The sequence below is a fragment of the Pristiophorus japonicus genome, chromosome 12 (genome assembly GCF_044704955.1).
Source record: "Pristiophorus japonicus isolate sPriJap1 chromosome 12, sPriJap1.hap1, whole genome shotgun sequence".
Lineage (NCBI taxonomy): Eukaryota > Metazoa > Chordata > Chondrichthyes > Pristiophoridae > Pristiophorus > Pristiophorus japonicus.
In genome coordinates, this window is record NC_091988.1 from 176754681 (window position 1) to 176776310 (window position 21630).

At 42.4% G+C, this 21630-nt stretch overlaps 1 protein-coding gene across 3 annotated transcripts in view; it reads right to left on the reverse strand.

Moving 5' to 3' along the window:
- The window catches only part of nol4lb (nucleolar protein 4-like b), a 322631-nt gene that overhangs the window by 6990 nt on the left and 294011 nt on the right, over positions 1-21630 (reverse strand). For all 3 annotated transcript variants that reach the window (XM_070896203.1, XM_070896201.1, XM_070896202.1), the window contains one exon: positions 7222-7423. In XM_070896203.1, the coding sequence (XP_070752304.1) occupies positions 7222-7423 (202 nt within the window). The remainder of the gene's footprint in view (positions 1-7221; positions 7424-21630) is intronic.

Here is a 21630-nt window from a genome sequence, read left to right on the forward strand (position 1 = left end):
CTAAGTTTTCTCTTCCACCTGTAAGCAGAAGCCCGGCAACTCATTAATGCTCCAATGAGCAGGTTCATTGAGCTGCCCTGAAAACATAGGCCAAGAAATTGCGTAGCGCCCCGTTTCAGGGTGGTAACATCTGCAAGGCGGGAGTTCCTGTGCCAGAAACAGAAGTCCCGCCCCACACGCGAAATTGGGGTTACCGTCCCCGAGAGGAAGTGGAGCATAGATAAACACACTCCACTTCCTCTCTGGGGCGCTAAGGGGGCAGAGGGAGCAGGGTGCAGTGCTACATGGTGAGACGCATAGCACTGCTGCATAGAAGGGGCCCTCCCCTTCATTAAAGGGAAGGACCAAGCTGCAGACTCAGTGGGGCTCTACCTGGACTACTGGGGAGCGGAGTGCCATGCCATCAGCCCAGCACTCAAGCGGCACAGAACGTGCATTTAAGGAGGCAACGGACCGCGACAGATAAGTCGAACGATTTTTTTATTTACACGTACGCCACCTCCCCTTTAACTAGCGCCACGTGAGCGGCTGGCCGCCATGTACGCACCCCCTGAAGCGGTCGCTGGCATCACCTGACGCAGTTTCCGGGGTGGATCCCTCATTTTTACTCCGGGGTGAAAATGGGTCGCTGCGCACGGTGATGATGTCGTTACCGCCGTTAAACCCCCGGAGAATTAGTCATTAGCGGTGCCGTTCCTGGGCGAAAAGTCATTTGGGGGACACTAACGAGAGGTGCAAACAACCTCTATTTCACCCCCATAATCACTTAGGCGTGGAAAATTGCAAATGCCACACCATTATTTTAAAAAGTGGGGGAGAAATTAGGCAACTACAGACCTGTTAATTTAACCTCAATTGTGGAGAACTTACGGAATCTATCATCGGAGACAGAGGGACTGAGCACTGGGACAAGTACCGGCTGAGCAAAGATAAATACAAATGTATGTGTGAACGGTTGATCATGTCTGACTAATCTAGTTAAAACTTTTGAGGCAGTCACTAGTAATGTTCCCTCTAATTTGTTTCTCCTGTGTTGGCCCTTTAAATTTGCTGTGCGCGCTGCTGCACGGCTACGCATGCACAGTGTCTCTTCCAGCAGCATCAGCAGCAGCTGGTGAGCGGCCGATGTGCACCCTAGTGATTGATGCACGGCCGTGCACCTTACGGGGAACATTGGTCACTAGCATGGTGGATATGCAAGTGGTCATTAGCTTGATGGATCTTGTGTATATGGTGTTCCAGGAGGCATCTGATAAGATGTTAGGACCAAAAATGATAGCGCCCGGAATTGATGTATCCTTGTGATGTGGGTTGTAAATTGGCTGGGAGGCAGGAGACAGAGTAGGGATAAGGAGAATATTCTCTGATTGGCTGGATGCGACACATAGTGTTCCCCAGGGATCTGTATTGAGCCCTTGGCTTTTCACCATATATATTAATGGTTTGGATGAACAAATAGAGAGTTGTATATCCAAGCTTGTACATGACACTAAGTTAGGAGCACAATATGTTGTGTAGAAGGGACCACGAAGTTACAAAATGGACATAGACAGACTAAGTGAGTGGGCAAAAATATGGTGACTGCATTTCAATGTGGGGAAGTGTGAGGTTATCCACTTTGGATCTGAGAAAGGCTAATTGGAATATTTTCTTAATGGTGAGAAATTAGAAGTTGTGGAAAAATAAAGGGATTTAAAAGCTAGTGTGCAGATAGAAAAAGTAATCAAAAACGCTAATGGAATGTTAGCCTTTATCTCAAGGGGGTTGGAATTCAAAAGTGAGGAAGTGATGCTTCAGTTGTACAGAGCGTTGGCCTGGAGCACTGTGCTCAGTTTTGGGCCCCAAACCTCATGAATTGTATATTGGCCTTGGAGGCGGGTACAGTGCAGATTTACCAGAGTGATACCAGAGCTTAATGGGTTACATTATGAGAACAAGCTGTATACACTTGGCTTGTATTGCCTTGGGTTTACAAGGTTGAGGGGTGATCTAATCAAGGTTGGGTAAAGGTATCAAGAGATATTAAATGAATTCTGGTAAATGAGGTTGAGATACAGATCAGCCATGATCTAACTGAATGACAGAACAGGCTTAAGGGGCTGAATGGCCTATTACTGTAACTATGTTCATTAAAACTTGTCTTTAAGTTACTGTTTTTTAAATTTAGTCAGTTTTGTCTATGTATAACAGCAGTCATCAGGAAAAAAGGATGAACTGTACATCATTTTAGAACATAAGATTTGTGATTAAAACATGTCTCTTTCTCTGAAAAGCTGATATTCATGGCATTATTGGAGTTATTGTGAATAGCAGTGTCTTCAAGTTGAGCAGTCAGCTCCTCCTGAGCCAAATAGTCAATTTGTGAACCCATTGATACTTGGACCCTGTTATATACCCACTGACTCATTTCTCATTATCTATGCTGAACTGAAGTGTCTGCTGATTCACTCCTCAATGCGCTATTCTGATGTGGTCTGCAGGACACATCGAGACATGCATTAGGACATTATCATATATGTATTTGAATAAACAGTTTGGACATTCAACTTGACTCATTGCTGTGTGTACAGTACTCAGTTACTTGCTAGCAGGTGTACTGTATACTGTATAAAGTATTTCATCCACAGGCCTACCAGTTATTACCTACTGGCAACCTAAAATATAATATTGTAACAGTAAAGGATTATTGCTGTATTCAATTACAAATTGTAGTACAAAAACCTTCCAAACTCATGCTGTAATATAGTTCTTCCCACTAATTAGGTAATAATTAAATAGCCTGCTTAATTACAGGATTCTAAATTTCAATATTTCTCCCTTATGTCTATTTAACATTCCTGACTAAACTGAACTCATTTATGTGTGGAAACTGCTTATTTGCATAAAGTTTCAAGCCTCGGAACTGAGTCTTATCTGCTTGGTTTCTGATTTAATTAGGACCTACGAAAATCCCCACTGAACTAATGGGTAGGGCAAGAAATACAAGCAATTTGTGACACACAAGTGCAGTAATAAAACCAATTGTGAACTGACGTTTTACACTGTGCCAATACTCAAAGCAAAGCAAATTGAATATACACATGTAAATTTATATTAAAAAATCTTGATGTGGCACCATTTTCTCATTCAGTCGAATGGAATCCAACTGTTCAATGACAAAACTAGTTTAAATTTTAAAGCATCATGAAATTAAAGGGGAGAGATTTTCATTTCCAAATTCTGCATCACAGAACAGCTTAACTTCAGATAACATTCCTGTGCTGGAATGGCAGGGCAGACTTGACCATGGTGCTGTGGTAGGGAAATCGGTTGTCCCCTCTCTTGTACTGTTGTCAGGTAGTCAACCTCGTGGCCCAGCTAGAATCTGACCAAACTCATTACCATAGAGACAGGGGATGTAAACTACAGGCAGGCTGGGAAGTGAACCTGTAGCCCCTGGATTGTAAAGGAGTTGGTTGTGCTGTTTGTAATCAGGCTGTCCATTGAAGGCTTTAGTTATATCAAGACAAATGTTTTATGCTACTCTCTGCTTGCTATTCAGTGTTTTTTATACTTCAAATAAATTTATATTTACTAGCTCTGCAAATTTTATGATAAGATTTAGGCGTTATCACGTGAATATAATTAGTACCAACTTGTATAAGCTCTTCATCCTTTTTCTGCAATAACAATGTGTTTCAAAATTATGGATTGAAAATTGCATGAAAAATAAATTCTGTGTTAAGTGGTTAAGCACGGGAGTTTTATAATTAGTTACCTATCCAAACTCATTGACCTCAGATTATGTTTCAGCTCAATGTATATCACTGATGGTAAATTTTTAGCTGTTTCTAATGAAAAAGTGAAGCACAAAGAGCAAATGTTAATTCCATTAGCATCAGATGTGCAGGCCTACATGAATGATGCAACTGCTCCCGACAATGGATCCACTCACATTAAAAGAAGTAGGATTATTAGTCACCTGAGTAATGCCACCCTCATCTAGCACGTCATCCAAGGCCTCGCTGAACAGGATTAAGGTGGGATAAGAACAGTTAATCCCTGAGATGCACTGCTTTCAAAACCCAGAATGCTACACCTCCCTGACCCCATCTCAAATAATTACATTTTACCGGTAGACAGGTGATGGACCTAGAGACATCTAATCTTATTAGAACTCCAGGAGGTTAATTTTTTTCACTGTAAGTGTATGGGAGCACGAGGGCAGATTCAGCCTCCAACTGTTCTGTTACCTTCATTTTGAGCAATGTCAAAATGGTGAAATCTATAAGCCTGGAGGTTTCCATGATCAATGTTATCATCAGTGCACTTAATGCGCTCATATCAAATTTCTCTCTGCCATTTTAACAGAGGCATTATCCCATTTAAAATAGACCAGTTTAGCACTTCCCTCAAAAAAGCAGAAAGAACAATTTGATACAAGTAGATTAAGCATTCGTATCATAATGTCACTTATTGTAATCTTCAGGCTGTAAAGCTTTGTTCAGTTTTGTTCTTAAAAAAACAAAAAAAATCAAATCTCCATAATGGTGTTTTCTCACCCAAGACTTGTTTTAAAAAACAATAAATGAAGTGGCAGCTGTACTGTAGGAATCTGCTGCTAGCTTCTGGTTCTAAAAAATTACACTTCAAGCAGCAATTTGAATTACATTTTTAAATGCATTGCGTATTGTTTCAGAAATCTGAAATATTTTATAGCTACACTGTTTCTTTACAACTTGGTTGTTTCCAATGTCACTTTTAAAAATATTTCTTTCTACTATTTCATGTTGCTGACTATCAATTTGCTTTGCAACCTATCACCCAGAATTGACAGCCCTTTTGATTGTCCTCCCTCTCTAAAGAAAAGTGCCTCCACTCCACTAAGCCCCTCTCCCAATGGTCTACTTACATTAAGAACACCCAATGAGGAATCTGGAGCATAAAACCTTGTCTTCAGCCTGTCTTGTGAAATGAAAATAAATCAGGCTTTGGACAGTTGGGTCAAATTGAAGTAAAATGAAACTAAATAAGTGGGGCGAATTCCCTTGCCGTTTTTGGTGTATTTCCAGTGCATAATCGAGGTTAGTAAATCTTTGTGGCAGAAAAATGTGGAAGAAGCCGTTTCCATCAGACTACCAGGCATCATTCCCACTAAACTGCGTGGCTGTGCGGTTGTCTGGAGGTCCCACGCAGGTCGGTCACCGGCTTTTCAATGCGAGATTTACTTTGAATGGGCTGTGCAGCCCGTTAAAGGGACCACGCACTCAAACAAAAATTAGGGGGGAAACATTGCTATCAGGAGATTTTCAGTGTGCCCCACCCTCTACCCCCAGTCAGAGCTGCTCAACAACAGGTATGATATTCTCTACGTCGTTATCATGGAGGTGGAGGAGCAGCACAGAATAAGCAAAGAGTCAGGGCAGCATTGAAGGAGGAAATGATGTATTATGAGATATCACCACCAGATATTACCTCTGAATAAAATACACAGGCAGTACAGATCATAGGAAGATCATACTGAGAAGATGTGTAATAAAAAACTGCACATCACCAAAGAGGCAAGAGAGGTACTCTGACACCTATGAGAAGAGCACCAAGCTCATCCCCCTACACTGCTCTGTCTGTGGCTATGAAGGTGACCATTATGCCACAAGCTCATTTCAGGCAGCCATGGATGATCTCTGTAATATCAGTCGGGCTGCAATATGGCATGCATTCATCAAGTGACTGATACACTTTACAGAAGAGCTGGGGAATTCATCACGTTCGGTATCATAGTGAGGCAGCAGAGAGATAGTATCGCACATTTTACAGGATTGCTGGCTTTTCCAAGGTCCAGGATGCAATTGATGACACCCAATATTTTGTTAGCTCCTATACAATACCCACTCAACGACCTCAATGGGAAGAGCTTCTACTCCCTCAATGTACAGATTGTATGAGACAAAATGAAGAGGATCCTACATCTCGATGCTGAAAATTATCACAATGCATAGATTCTTTGAAATTCGGCCCTTCCAACCTCTTCAGGAAATAAAATCAACTGACGGCTTTTGAAATCTTATGAATTTGTTTAAACTTTTTGAAGAAGTTACTAAGTTAGTGGATCAGGGAAGCCCAGTAGACATTGTCTACCTGGACATTCATAAAGCCTTTGATAACGTATCTCACAGGAGGCCATTCTACAAGAATCTTGTACAATTAGTGGTAATCTGCTGTGGTGGATTAAGAATTGGCTGAATGGATATAGGCAGAAAATTGTCAACAAATTTGGATCTGCTTGGTGTCCCACAGGGATCAGTGTTGGTACCTTTGCTCTTTACTATCTTCATTAATGATGTAGATGTAGGTGTTGGGGGAAATGATCTGCAAGTTTGCGGATGACTAAAAGCTACCTCCTATTTCCATCTCTGTAGCATAACCCGTCTCCGCCCCACCTCAGCCTTTCTGCTGCTGAAACCCTCATCCATGCTTTTGTCATCGCTAGACTCAGCTATGGCTTGCTTTCTCCCCTCAAGCTCTGTTTCTCTTAGTTTGGCCTTTTGTGTACCACCCCCATCACCCCCTCCCTTTGTCTCACCAATCGTGTTGTGCCTTCAACTGTCTAGGGCCCACACTCTGAAATTCCCTCCCTAATGCCCTCCACCTCTCATCCTCCCTCTCTTCCTGTATGACCTGCCTTAAAGTTTTGACCCATTTTTTTATGTTAAATGCACCAGAAAATGCAAATTATTACTATATTATTCTCCAGCCAACAACGTGTCAAAGCGCTGGATTAGGTGAGCTGATGCAAGGCCAGAGAGACAGACGAACACTGTGACAATCTTCAGTGCTCTAAATGAGAGGAAGCACAGAAAACTCCCTGAAAAAAAGAGCTTTTCATGTTATGGAAAATGAGTGGGAAAAAGAATATTGACCTTTGTTGTAATACCTTCACTTAAAATGTGCAATATTGCTTGTTTCCTAGCTTTGACAGTATTTCAAACTTATCACAACCCAAATAAACCTACAAGTAAATGGCAGATATGTACATTTAAAAATGTTTATCAACAGCCTATTAATCTTTAAGGAAATATATAATTATTCCAACTTACATTATACAGTTTAATTTCTATTTAAAAAAAAATCTATTTCAAATAGATGAAAGAACCTTTGCTTTACACAGGATAGCCTAATTCTAAGAGCAGCAAAGGATAGCTAAAACTAGTCAACAACATCTGGCCATTATGATTTTCATACCATTGCTGAGGGTGCCAGTCTGCAAAGAAGTCTGCAGTCCACCTCCTATTCCTCCGTAACCACGGTAACTGTAGTTCAGTCCTCCATTGATATACATCTGATCCTGTGAGTAGGAAGCAGCTGGCAGTGAGTAAGTGGTGTGCGCAAGCTGCGTCGTCTCCCTGGCTTGTTGGGTGTGTTTATCTAGTGCAATAGGTTCATCCTACAGCAAAAAAAAAAGCAAAACAAAATTAACAAATCTTTGGGTGACATGTAGATTTAAGACATTTTTTTTCTGTATTTCCAGTCTGCTAGTAATATGCTCATGCAGCCTTAATGGGGCTGCTCATTTCATCGTGTTTACTTCAAATCAGTACCCTTTTTTTCAATTTAATAAATACATTTTACACACATCGGCAGCTGCAGTTTATTCAACTGTCCACTAGTTGAAAATGTTGCCAGTGGTGAGACCCCAGCCTTAACAGGATAAACAATCAAATATTAAGGATAGCAGGTACATGCAACATAAAAGTCAGCAAATCCTAGTAAGGACTACCCAATCTCTCACTCAACAAGTTTTCATTATATATTGAGAATGCCAAACCTATCAACAGTATATAGGCCTCTTCTTAACAGCTCCCTTTTCATATATACCATATTATAGCATGGTATCTACTACATTGAATTAAATTGTTCCATTCTATTGATAATAGTCATAAGATCCTCACTAATAACCCCATGAATACTTGCTCTTTACTTGGAGCTCAGATATACAACAGCCTGGTCATATGGAAAGTCTGTTTAGAAGTAGTTGCCTACAGGTTGTTCTGACTAAAAGATAAAATCATGTTGGCTTTTAATACTTTGCTTTGATTCCACTGTGTTTTGGATTTGATCCTGTTGATGAAGAGAGAATAAGAGTTCCCAGGCTATCCCACACACTAAGTTAGGCTTTGCTATTAAGTGAGTAAGCGCAACTAATAGCACAGAATTTGCAGTTGGAGGCTTCCCGCCAGCAGATGCCTCCGACCGCAAACATTTCTACGAAGGTACCTAGTGGCCCAGGAGGTTTGGAGACTTCTGGTCCTGGGCCTCACTGCGAAGGCCTGCGTAGGGGCCCACGTATCCCAGGAGCGTATGGGTTTCATATGTGTCCCTGGGATCACATGGGCCAGCCCAACCGATCAGAGTAGGAGGAATCCCCAATCATACTTATGTGAGTTCCGTACATCTAAACCCAGAACTTGTGGGGACCCCATGGGCACGTGCACACCTCATACGCGCCCGTAGGGAGCGCGAATTCAGGCCCATTATAAAATACTGCACATGCAATGATGCAATACAAAGTGATAGGCAGAGGAGTTTTCCATCACCTTTTGAGGGTGCAGATAAGAGTTCCATTTGTCAGGTCTGTGAATGTTCAGCTGCAGCGGTTTTCTATGTTAGCACATGAAAGCTGTTCCATTATTTGTGCATATTTTTCTCTCCTTCATTAGGTTCCCCAGCGCTAAGCACCATTCTTTGTTGAGGAAGTGAACAGGAAACTGTTCACAGGGCTTTGTACATAGTGCTGAGAGTTGTCTGAAGTGCTCCAGCTCCCTGATTTTCTTATGTGCTCTTTGTGGAGAGCCTAACTTCCACTCAGTGAAGCATGTGGTGCAGCTAATCTTAAAACACCAAAGCCTAGAAATTACTGTTGTCGGTATTAGCTGCCAGATGATTAATACATCTGTGTAAGATTCCTGTTTTCTAATTAAAGCAGATATTAACCAGGATAAAATTAACATGTTAACATCTACATAGGAACAAGAGTAAGCCATTCAGCCCTTCGAGCCTGTTTTGCCATTCAAGGAGACCGTAGCTGATCTGTATCCTAACTCCATCCACGCACCTTGGCTCCATATCCCTTAATATCCTTGGCTAGCAAATATCTATTGATCTCAAATTTAAAATGATTAATTGAACTAGCATTTAATGCTTTGTAAGAGCATATAAAACCATTAAGTATTCCTCCACTGATTGCAAACAGCCATTTATCTCACTGCTGTTTGTAGGATTTTTCGGTACACAAATTGGCTGCCATGTTTGCCTGTATCACAGTGATTGCACTTCAAAATAATTAATTGGCTCTGAAGCGCTTGGAACATCCTGAAGATATGAAAGACATTGCTAAGTGCAGAATAGGCTCTACAGTGTTACAGACCGACTTGGGATGCATGCGGCCATCTAGATAGGTTCCATATTGGGAATAGAGCTTTACAAAATTAACTCTTACAAGAAAATCATTCATAAAATCAAATGAAAAAATCTAGTGGTACAGTAATACTATAGTCCATAAATACAAAGGGTTGAAAAACTAATTTCACCATCTGCTCAGATCGGGTTTCACACTCTTAATGGTACTGTAAGCTGCTCCTGGGAATAAAGATTCATATAGTACTGGACTCTCCACTCCCAAAGCATCAATGAATCCTTCATTGGCTGGAGGTTAGCTCATAAAAATCAGATATAAGGCTGTTCTAAATTATACATAAAATAAAATCTCTGCTGGAACCAGCTTCATCGTAAAGTGGTGTGATTCTCTCTTCATTTATTTCAAATCTTTTCAATATTGAACCTCCTCAGCTATAGAAATGTGATATTTTTCCATTTATAAACTATAAAAAGCAATTTTCTCTGCATTAAAGCTCAGTAATCATTAAGTAGAATTACAGATGTGCAGTACTATTTCCTCAGTTTCAAAGTTTCAAACATTGTAGCTTTTAGGGACAGATATTTTAAGCTGCATTGTTTATCAGCTTGATTCAGTTGGTAAAACCTTGCCTATGGGTGAAAAGATTATGGGGTCAAGTCCAATTTCGGTACCTAAAATAAGGATATATAAAAAAGTCCTTCCTTGTTGAAGACGCTGCCCTTTGGACGAGGCATTAAACTGTGGTTTTGTCTGTCTGTCTGTCAGGTGGATGTTAAGGATTCCATGGAATTATTTTAAAAGCAGGGCTTCTCCTGGTGTTCTATCCAATGTTCTTCCCACTACCAACCGGTTAACTGGCCATTCATCCATTTGCTCTTAGTTATGCACAGTTTGCACACAGAACTTAGAAACATAGAAAATAGGTGCAGGAGTAGGCCATTCAGCCCATCGAGCCTGCACCACCATTCAATAAGATCATGGCTGATCATTCCCTCAGTACCCCTTTCCTGCTTTCTCTCTATACCCCTTGATCCCTTTAGCCATAAGGGCCATATCTAACTCCCTCTTGACTATATCCAATGAACTGGCATCAACAACTCTCTGCGGTAGGGAATTCCACAGGTTAACAACTCTCTGAGTGAAGAAGTTTCTCCTCATCTCAGTCCTAAATGGCTTACCCCTTATCCTTAGACTATGTCCCCTGGTTCTGGACTGCCCCGATATCGAATATTCTTCCTGCATCTAACCTGTCCAATCCCGTCAGAATTTTATATGTTTCTATGAGATCCCCTCTCATCCTTCTAAACTCCAATGAATACAGGCCAAGTCGATCCAGTCTCTCCTCATATGTCAGTCCTGCCATCCCGGGAATCAGTCTGGTGAACCTTCGCTGCACTCCCTCAATAGCAAGAACATCCTTCCTCAGATTAGGAGACCAAAACTGAACACAATATTCCAGGTGAGGCCTCACTAAGGCCCTGTACAACTGTAGTAAGACCTCCCTACTCCTATACTCGAATCCCCTAGCTATGAAGGCCAACATACCATTTGCCTTCTTCACCGCCTGCTGTACCTGTGTGCCAACTTTCAATGACTGATGTACCATGACACCCAGGTCTCGTTGCACCTCCCCTGTTCTTAATCTGCCGCCATTCAGATAATATTCTGCCTTCGTGTTTTTGCCACCAAAGTGGATAACCTCACATTTATCCACATTATACTGCATCTGCCATGTGTTTGCCCACTCATCTAACCTGTCCAAGTCCCCCTGCAGCCTTTTAGAGTCCTCCTCATAGCTCACACAGCCACCCAGCTTAGTGTCATCTGCAAACTTGGAGATATTACACTCAATTCCCTCATCCAAATCACTAATGTATATTGTAAATAGCTGGGGTCCCAGCACTGAGCCCTGCGGCACCCCACTAGTCACTGCCTGCCATTCTGAAAAAGACCCGTTTATCCCAACCAGTTCTCTATCCACGCCAGTACATTACCACCAATACCACGTGCTTTAATTTTGCACACCAATCTCTTGTGTGGGACCTTGTCAAAAACCTTTTGAAGGTCCAAATACACCACATCCACTGGTTCTCCCTTGTCCACTCTACCAGTTACATCCTCAAAAAATTGTAGAAGATTTGTCAAGCATGATTTCCCTTTCATAAATCCATGCTGATTTGGACCGATCCCATCACTGCTTTCCAAATGTGCTACTATTTCATCTTTAATGATTGATTCCAACATTGTCCTCACTACTGATGTCAGGCTAACCGGGCTATAATTCCCTGTTTTCTCTCTCCCTCCTTTCTTAAAAAGTGGTGTTCTATTAGCTACCCTCCAGTCCACAGGAACCGATCCAGAATCGATAGACAGTTGGAAAATGATCACCAATGCATCCACTATTTCTAGGGCTACTTCCTTAAGTACTCTGGGATGCAGACTATCAGGCCCTGGGGATTTATCAGCCTTCAATCCCATCAATTTCTCCAACACAATTTCCCACCTCATAAGGATTTCCTTCAGTTCCTTCTTCTCACTAAACCCTCGGTCCCCTAGTATTTCCGGAAGGTTATTGTGTCTTCCTTCGTAAAGACAGAACCAAAGTATTTGTTCAAGTGGTCTGCCATTTCTTTGTTCCCCATTATAAATTCACCTGAATCTGACTGCAAGGGACCTACGTTGTTTTCACTAATCTTTTTCTCTTCACATATCTATAGAAGCTTTTGCAGTCAGTTTTTATGCTCCTAGCAAGCTTCCTCTCATACTCTATTTTCCCCCTCCTAATTAAACCCTTTGTCCTCCTCTGCTGTATTATAAAATTCTCCCAGTCCTCAGGTTTGCTGCTTTTTCTGGCTAATTTATATGCCTCTTCCTTGGATTTAACACTATCCTTAATTTCCCTTGTTAGCCACGGTTGAGCCACCTTCCCCATTTTATTTTTACTCCAGACAGGGATATGCAATTGTTGAAGTTCATCCATGTGATCTTTAAATGTTTGCCATTGCCTATCCACCGTCAACCCTTTAAGTATCATTCACCAGTCTATTCTAGCCAATTCACGTATCATACCATCGAAGTTACCTTTCCTTAAGTTCAGGACCCTAGTCTCTGAATTAACTGTGTCATTCTCCATCTTAATAAAGAATTCTACCATATTATGGTCACTCTTCCCCAAGAGGCCTCGCACAAGATTGCTAATTAGTCCTTTCTCATTACACATCACCCAGTCTAGGATGGCCAGCCCTCTAGTTGGTTGCTCGACATATTGGTCTCGAAAACCATCCCTAATACACTCCAGGAAATCCTCCTGCATCGTATTGCTACCAGTTTGGTTAGCCCAATCAATATGTAGATTAAAGTCGCCCATGATAACTGCTGTACCTTTATTGCAGCATTCCTAATTTCTTGTTTGATGCTGTCCCCAACCTCACTACTACTGTTTGGTGGTCTGTACACAACTCCCACTAGCGTTTTCTGCCCTTTGGTATTCCGTAACTCCACCCATACAGATTCCACATCATCCAAGCTAATGTCCTTCCTTACTATTGCATTAATTTCCTCTTTAACCAGCAACACCACCCCACCCCCTTTTCCTTTCTCTTTATCCTTCCTAAATGTTGAATACCGCTGGATGTTGAGTTCCTAGCTTTGGTCACCCTGGAGCCATGTGTCCGTGATGCCAATTACATCATATCCGTTAACTACTATCTGCGTAGTTAATTCGTCCGCTGTATTCCAAATACTCCTCGCAGTGAGGCACAGAGCCTTCAGGCTTGTCTTTTTAACACACTTTGCTCCTTTAGAATTTTGCTGTAATGTGGCCCATTTTGCTTTTTGCCTTGGGTTTCTCTGTCCTCCACTTTTACTTTTCTTCTTTCTATCTTTTGCTTCTGTCCCCATTCTACTTCCCTCTGTCTCCCTGCACAGGTTCGCATCCTCCTGCCATATTAGTTTAACCCCTCTCCGACAGCACTAGCAAACCAATAACTGTAACAATAGTCATATCGCTTCAAATTAATTTGTCAATGAAGCACTATGGGCATTTCTGAGAGATTTGATAAGGCATTATATAAATGCAATTGACTAGAAATTTGGCACTGTAGCACCTGATTTTTGTGCTGTTTCTGTCGAAGATGGCGTTCGCACCAAGCATGCACACATCTGGTGCGGGCTGCACCTGACGCCATTTTGGTGAGGGCAGGCATTAGGAATATGCACCGGAAGCATGTAGAGTAGTCAGATTGTGACATCAATCAGCGTACAATACTGATTTGATGCTATTGCTGCCATTTTCGTCCTTAATGCTGGAGATAACGCCCTGTCTTAACCTCGCACTGTGTTCATCAGCAGCAAGGACCCCCCACCTGTGCTATTTAAAGGGATCATCAGGTTAGTCACTGATTAATTTCTATTAGCTCTGTGTAAGTTTGTAGAAGTATTTGGTGCTTTCCATAGTTATTTAATATTGGCGCGGTGACAGGGAATGGTGCTGCAAGTGGAGAAGGCCTTGGTTCTGATTTCAAAGGTTCTGGTCAGACCACTTGTTCCCAGTTACGGGTGCTGTACTTGCCATCCCCCTTGACCTGCGGCATGACAGGAAGATGGAGCAGAGGCAGCAAAGAGGACAAGCTGCTCACAGAGTGAGGAGGAGGAGGAAGAGGAAGAGAATGAGGCAACCAGCACATCGTGTCTCTGGCTCGGCTGTCTGTGATCGCCTCATTCGACTATGCTAGAGATTGTTGGTAGGTGAGTAATGGGGGCATAGTACATTGAGCAATGTAGGAGGCTCGTGGTGCAGATGGTGGGATATGGCATTTGAAGATAAATTCACTGATCTTGACCACTAGTGTGAGGTCATTAAACTTCTTCCTGCACTGCCTCCAGGTCCTTGGGGCAACACTGCTGGCATTTAGCACAATGGCTATCTGCTCCCACAGCCTTTTCCAAATTTACCTGGAGGGCCTCCTGGGCCCTGTGGAAACAGGACCTCTCTCCTCCTGTGTCAATGATTCCAGTGCTGCATCCGAGAACCTTGGAGCACACTCTCGCCCCTGTTGTGCCATCGATACTACTTCTTCCTGCTTACACTTTGTTCCCCAGACAGTTGGATCACTTGCTGCAGCCAGAATGCATCTCCCCTTTAAGAGGTGCAGACTGCCTTTAAAAAGTGCGGGCTAACTTTAATTGGTGCTGGACTCAGCAGTGCGTTCAGCGCTGGGGTGCATGCCACAATCATGTTAATCAGCAGACAGCACAAAGTTGCCTGTATTACTTTGAATGGCACAGGCTGAACCTGCATCATGACCCCCACATCCATTTTTGGGGCAGCTGAATTTTTAGCCCAATGTGACTGAACTGCCCCATCGAGTGATACAACAGAGGCCTGATGAGAGGAAGGCAGTGGCCCATGGCAAAAGAATCCACTCTCAAGCAGAACAAAATTAATTTGGTACACATATATGCTAGAAGCACTGTGCTTTCAAAAAACAGGGTTTTAGTTAAATAGAAAACTGTGGCTAGCAAGAACCAATCTAGAGTAAAGAATAAGACCCTTGGCATTGGATGATAATTAGTTCATCACAGAACACTAGTTCATCCAAATAAGGACAATCATTAATGTGACTGATCTATGACAGATCCCAGATTATATGAAGCGGCTACTGAGGCACAGACAGCCTAGATTACTGAAGGGAAACCGCCCTCCCACAGCCTTTGTCCTTACTATTTCGATGCCCTTCACCAACTGATGTTGGTTAGAACTGGGAGTGCCACTGCTAAGGAATAGAACAGGAATAAAAACTCACTCTAATGTAGACAATATTCAATGAATCTTTTATGGAGTTGTAATACAATAATAAACCAATAGTTTTTTTTAAACATTGTTTTTTAATGACTCTTGGCCTTAACAACAGCAGTTTAAAAGTAAGCAACAAAGTGAGTCTCACAGTTTGATACAGCACAGTCAGAGCTGTAGTCAATCTTTTCCAGGGTTCGTCTCAAATTCAGGTCAGTTCTAAATATTTACACATACAATGATTCCAGTATGCACCAGGGGAAAGCAACTTGGTTTCTGAACCAAATCAAACTATCATAAAATATGCACATTCTTGGAAGTACTTGATTATAGAATCACAGAAGATTACAATGCAGAAACAAGAAGATTGGCCCATCATAAAATTCCTAATTTTCAAGGGGAACTATCTAATTCTCTTTTGAAGTCATTTAGGAGGGTAGACTTTCCTTAAACACCACCTTGCCCCGCCCACCCCAATACCATCCCCAGCGCTGGACAGGAGCAGTGCAGAATTTTTTTCTATTACAACAATAACTTGCATTTATGTAGCGCCTTTAACATAGCAAAACGTCCCAGGGCATTTCACAGGAGCATTATCAAACAAAACTCGACACTGAGCCACATTAGGAGATATTTGGGCAGATGAACAAAAGCTTGGTTGAAGAGGTAGGTTTTAAGGAGCATCTTAAAGGAGGAAAGAGAGGTAGAAAGGCGGAGAGGTTTAGGGAGGGAATTCCAGAGCTTAGGGCCTTGGCAGCTGAAGGTATGGCCACCAATGGTAGAGCAATTAAAACTGGGCAAATGCAGGAGGCCAGAACTGGAGGAGCGCAGATACCTCAGAGGGTTGTAGGGCTGAAGGAGATTGCAGAGATAGAGAGGGGTGAGGCCATGGAGGGATTTCAAAACAAGGATGAAAATGTTTTAATCGAGGTGGGAGCCAATGTAAGGCAACGAGCACAAGGGTGATTTGTGAATGGGACTTGGTGCGAGTTAGGATACAGGGACCATAGTTTGGGATTACCTTATGTTTATGGAGGGTAGAAAATGAGAGGCCTAATCTCTTCTTTAAATCTTGTGATTTTCTTAAATGTATTCCCCCTTGTTATCAGCTCATCGATGAGTGAAAATAACCCTATCGCTATTTACCTTATCGTGAACACTTCATAATCTTCAAGACCTCTATCAGGTCAGCTCTCAGCTCTAGTGGATAAAAGCACTAACTTCGCAAGTCTTTCTTCTGAACTATAATCCCTTAACCTTGATGTGTGCCGTGTGGTCACACAGCTGGTGTATGAAAATTAGGAGCGGTAACTGACAGCTTGGTTGATAAGATGTGCTGTGAGAAAGTTTTAAAAGGTGTAGGGAGAAGTGGAGAAGCTTAGGGGTTTAGGCAGGGAGTTCCAGAGAGTGAAGCTGAGACAGCTGACGGCTCGGTCATTGATAGTGGGATGAAGGAAAAGGAGATGCACTAAAAGGTTGTGGAGAATCAAAGGGTACAGGAGGGGATGTAAGGCTGGAGGAGGTTGAAGAGATACATGGCTATGCAGGGATTTGAAGATGAGGACAAGGATTTTAAATCTAATGCATTTGGGAACAGGGAGTCAATGTAGGTCAGTGAGGACAGCTGTAATAGGCAAGCAACTGAATTTATGATGAATGGAGGGTGGGAGGCTGGTAAGGAGGATATTGGAAGAATCAAATCCAGACGTGACAAAAGTGTTGATAAGAGCGGCGGTGCGAGTGAATTGAACAGAACACCAAGATTTTGAATGGTCTAATTCAATCTGAGTAGGTACCCAGAGAGGGGATGGGGTAAATGATGAGAATGAAATTTATGCCGGGGGCCAAAAATGATGGCTCTGGTCTTCCCATTGTTCATTTGGAGAAATTATGACTCATCCCGACTTGATATCAAACAATCTCACAGCACAGAAGTGATCGTGGACTTGAAGAAAATAGTGAAGACGTAGAGCTGGTTGTCATCAGCTTGCATATGGATGCTGAACGGGGCAGACTGAAGGAATTAAACCAGGGAATTTTGGGAGAAATGCGCATGGAGTTGGGAAGAGATGACCGCCTAGAAATTTGGGTGCACCCATATTTGGACGCGCGGAGTCGCAGGTAAAAATCCCTGTGCTTGAATGGGGCCTCGGGCCTCATTACCTCGGAACCACTGAGCTGCGGACAATAACATGCAGCTTGCCAGTGAAGCGGAATGGAAGATCGGGTCACTACGGTGCCAGCAGCAGCCCTCAGGTAAGTGAATAAAGAGGCTCGACCTGGAAGAGGAGCGATTGGCTCGGGAAAGGGAGCGAATTGGTCAGGAGGTAGTGATGGCCAGGGGCTGCGGCCATGATTTTTTAAAATTTCAAAATATACTTTATTCATATAAAAATTTGTACAGTACATTCAAAAGCAGTTCAGTACATTTAGCTGCGGTCAGCAATCCCATACACTACATTTGGGTGCTGACGGCAGTTCCGTTCGATACATTTCCTTGCTTTTCAGTTCAATAGGTACTGCGGCCATGATGGGCTAGGACCAATAGCCAGCAGCGTCTGCGTTATTTCAATGTTAGATCAAGAGGAACACTCCTGCCCCTCCCGGCTCCACAGTCAAGTAAGTATATTTTAAAATCTTACCTCGTTAGTTGCGGCCTAACAGGCGGTCCCTTTAAGGGCTGCCTGTTAGTCTGCATGTAGACCTGGTTTTCCTGAGTGCAGCCAGCGCTGAGTCAAACCAATAAGTTTGGCTCGTAATGAGTATGCGCTTCTCGCCTGCCATATTGGAGGCTTATGAGGCCTTTAGCGCCTGAAACATGGGTGTTGTGGGGCCAAAATTCTAGACTAACGTGTTCAAGGACTTTAGAGAGGAAAGAGTGGTTAAAGATGAAGTGGTTGTTGAAGTGAACAGATGGGTTAAGAATGGGTATGTATTAGTCAATGCATGCCATATAAAAGCCAAGAGAACGGGATAGAAAGTAGACAGATTTGAAAGATAAGAGCTAATTAAGAACAGCATAGTCTAGTAGCTTCATGAGAATAAAATTGTGCGCTGGCTTTATTCACCGAGAAAATGAAATTATTTTTTGAAAACAATCACAAACAACACTCAATTCAGTGACTCATTCTTCATATAAAAACATTTTAACAAGAACAATTTTGCACTGATAAACTGGCTACATTAGTGAAGTAGATAATTTAACTGTTTCCTGCATCTCTAGGAGTTGGTACAATAGGACAGCACTTAAGTGGAATTTTTCCGCAGCACTTCAGTGTATTTAAGTTAGGCTGTGCTGATTCACCCAACATAAATATTCATTGATTGCAAAGTGTAATCAACGGAAAATTAAACAATTGACTAATTGTCCTGTCATTGACAAGCAATTGTGGGCCTGTGTACTATGCATATAATTAACCCAGTCACTGAGACATGTTCTACATTTGTGATGATGTTTATGAATTAGCAAAGTATGGCAGCAGGTCTCAGAATAACCACGAAAATGCATTATTTGCTATTATCTTACTGCTTTGCATCGATAGATAGTGGCTTCAAAAGCCCACTTATGCAAAACAGGTAATGTAACTTGGGAATTAGGTCCAGGACCTGAGGTATTATAACGTGGGAATTAGGTCTGGAACCTGAGATAGGGCCAGAAAGAGCCCCGATAAAAAGCTAACATTTTACCAACTTCAGCTCCCAATGGAGCCGAGGGGCATCGTTTGAAAGTAATTGATCGCCTCCACAACATAAGAACATAAGAATTAGGAGCATGAGTAGGCCATACGGCCCCTCAAGCCTGCTTCGCCATTCAATAAGATCGTGGCTGATCTTCAACCTCAACTCCACTTTCCCACCTGATCTCCATATTCCTAGATTTCCCTAGAGTCCAAAAATCTATCTATCTCAGCCTTGAATATACTCAACGATTCAGCATCTACAGCCCTTTTGGGTAGATAATTCCAAAAATTTACAACCCTCTGAGTGAAGAAATTCCTCCTCATCTCAGTCTTAAATGGCTGATTGCCTTTACCTGTAAGAGTTTTCGGGCCTTTCCTGGGGCATCATTGGTACTCACACCTGCTCTCAGCTAGTGAAAAATTCCATTGAGGCCTTTAAAGAGCACATTGGATGGAATTCCCAGGAAATCCCAGGACATGCCCCAAACATACCCCTTGGTGTAGGGTTGAAGGTATTCCCATGCATCAGAATTTCTCCTAAGGCCATAAATGGGGCAGAAATTGGATTTTATCCAAATTTCTGGAGTTCAATCGGAGGTCATCCCTACTCACACGGTTGGAATTTCAGTGCCAGTGTTGTTATTTGTTAAAGAATTTTCATTTTAAGTTTTAAATTAAAAAAATCGAATATTGGTGTTACAGGATTGGCTATAATCTCAGGCTCCACACAGCCTCAAAATAACTCACTGATTTATTCAAAGTCTAATGCATTGATCCTCTGAAACATTTCTTCTGACTGCAGTAAGTATAATGAGTTTGTGGGACAAACCGCTAGGTCAGCTGCCTTAATGGAATATAATTGCTTTGGCTGTAGAACTATATCTATTGGATTTTGCCTTGGGGGCTTACTAACTGGCTCTGACCACACATATGCTTGTATGAAAAACTCTTTTGTTGTCATTAGTATTAATTCTGTATAGAGTATTCCGGGTTGTTTAGTCATGGATGTTCCTTGGGAATTTCAACAAGGACAACTTCTCTAAAATCAGACACAACAACTTCCACCAGTTCAATTGAGGAACACTGAGATTAACTTTTGATATACTGAGGTCTTGGTGAGCGATCATTCAGTTTCACATAGGGCAGATAAACTGCCCTGTGTCCTTGCATGATCTACAAGAGCAGATATTGACGATGAGATCCAACACCGCCTCCAGTGCGCCAGTGCAGCCTTCGGCTGCCTGAGGAAAAGAGCGTTTGAAGACCAGGCCCTCAAAACTGTCACCAAGCTCATGGTCTATAGGGCTGTAGTAATACCCGCCCTCTTGTATGGCTCAGAAACATGGACCATGTACAGTAGACACCTCAAATCGCTGGAGAAATACCACCAACGATGTCTCCGCAAGATCCTACAAACCCCCTGGGAGAACAGACACACCAACGTTAACGTCCTCGACCAGGCCAACATCCCCAGCATTGAAGCATACTGACCACACTTGATCAGCTCCGCTGGGCCAGACACGAGACTCCCAAAACAAGCGCTCTACTCGGAACTTCTTCACGGCAAACGAGCCAAAGGTGGGCAGTGGAAACATTACAAGGACACACTCAAAGCCTCCCTGATAAAGTGCAACATCCCCACTGACATCTGGGAGTCCCTGGTCAAAGACTACCCTAAGTGGAGGAAGTGCATCTGGGAGCGAGCTGAGCACCTCGAGTCTCGTCGCGAGAGCTTGCAGAAATCAAGCGCAGGCAGCGGAAAGAGCATGCGGCAAACCAGTCCCACCCACCCCTTCCCTCAACGACTATCTGTCCCACCTGTGACAGAGACTGTAGTTCTCGTATTGGACTGTACAGCCATCTAAGAACTCATGTTAAAAGTGGAAGCAAGTCTTCCTCAATTCCGAGGGACTGCCTATGATGATGATGATGTAACCACATGATGACAGTAACCACAAATATGTGTCGCGAAGTGGCTCTGTGGAGCCATGGAAAGATGCTCATGGTAGCAAAAAGAAGAAAATATTTACACTCATAGAATCATTTAGCACAAGAGACCATTTGGCCCATTGTGCCTGTGCCAACTCATTGAACAAGCTATCTAATTAGTCCCACTCCACTGCTTTTTCCCCATAATCCCTACAAAATTGTTCTAAGTATATATCGAATTCTATTTTGAAAGTTACTATGGAATTTGCTTCTACCACCCTTTTAGGCAATGCATTCAAGATCATAACAATTTGCTGGTTAAAAAAAAATATTCTCATCTCTCCCCTAGCTTTTTTGCCAATTATCTTAAATCTGTGTCCTCTGGTTACCAATCCTCCTGAGAAAGAAAGGAAACAGTTGTTCAAGGCTGAGGGCAATTTATGCCAGTTGAAAGACAAGAGGGTGAATAGAGTGGTCCTTGTTTGTGGCTTGTCCAGAAAACTCAGGCTCAAAATCCTCAGTCCTTAATAAACAATCTCCTAGTAAAAGATCCCCTTGGAATGAGTGATCATAGCATGATTGAGTTTTAAATTCAGATGAGAAAGTTAGCTCTCTAACCAGCATACTAAGCTTAAATTAAGGAGACTATGAAGGTATGAGGGCAGAGTTGGTTAAAGTGGACTGGGAAAACAGATTGAAGTGTGGGACGATTGATGAACAGTGGTGTACATTTAAAGAGATATTTCACAACTCTCAAGAAAAATATATTCCAGTAGGGAGCAAAAGGGTGCAAGAGAAAAGAAAGCCATCCGTGGCTAACTAAAGAAATAAAG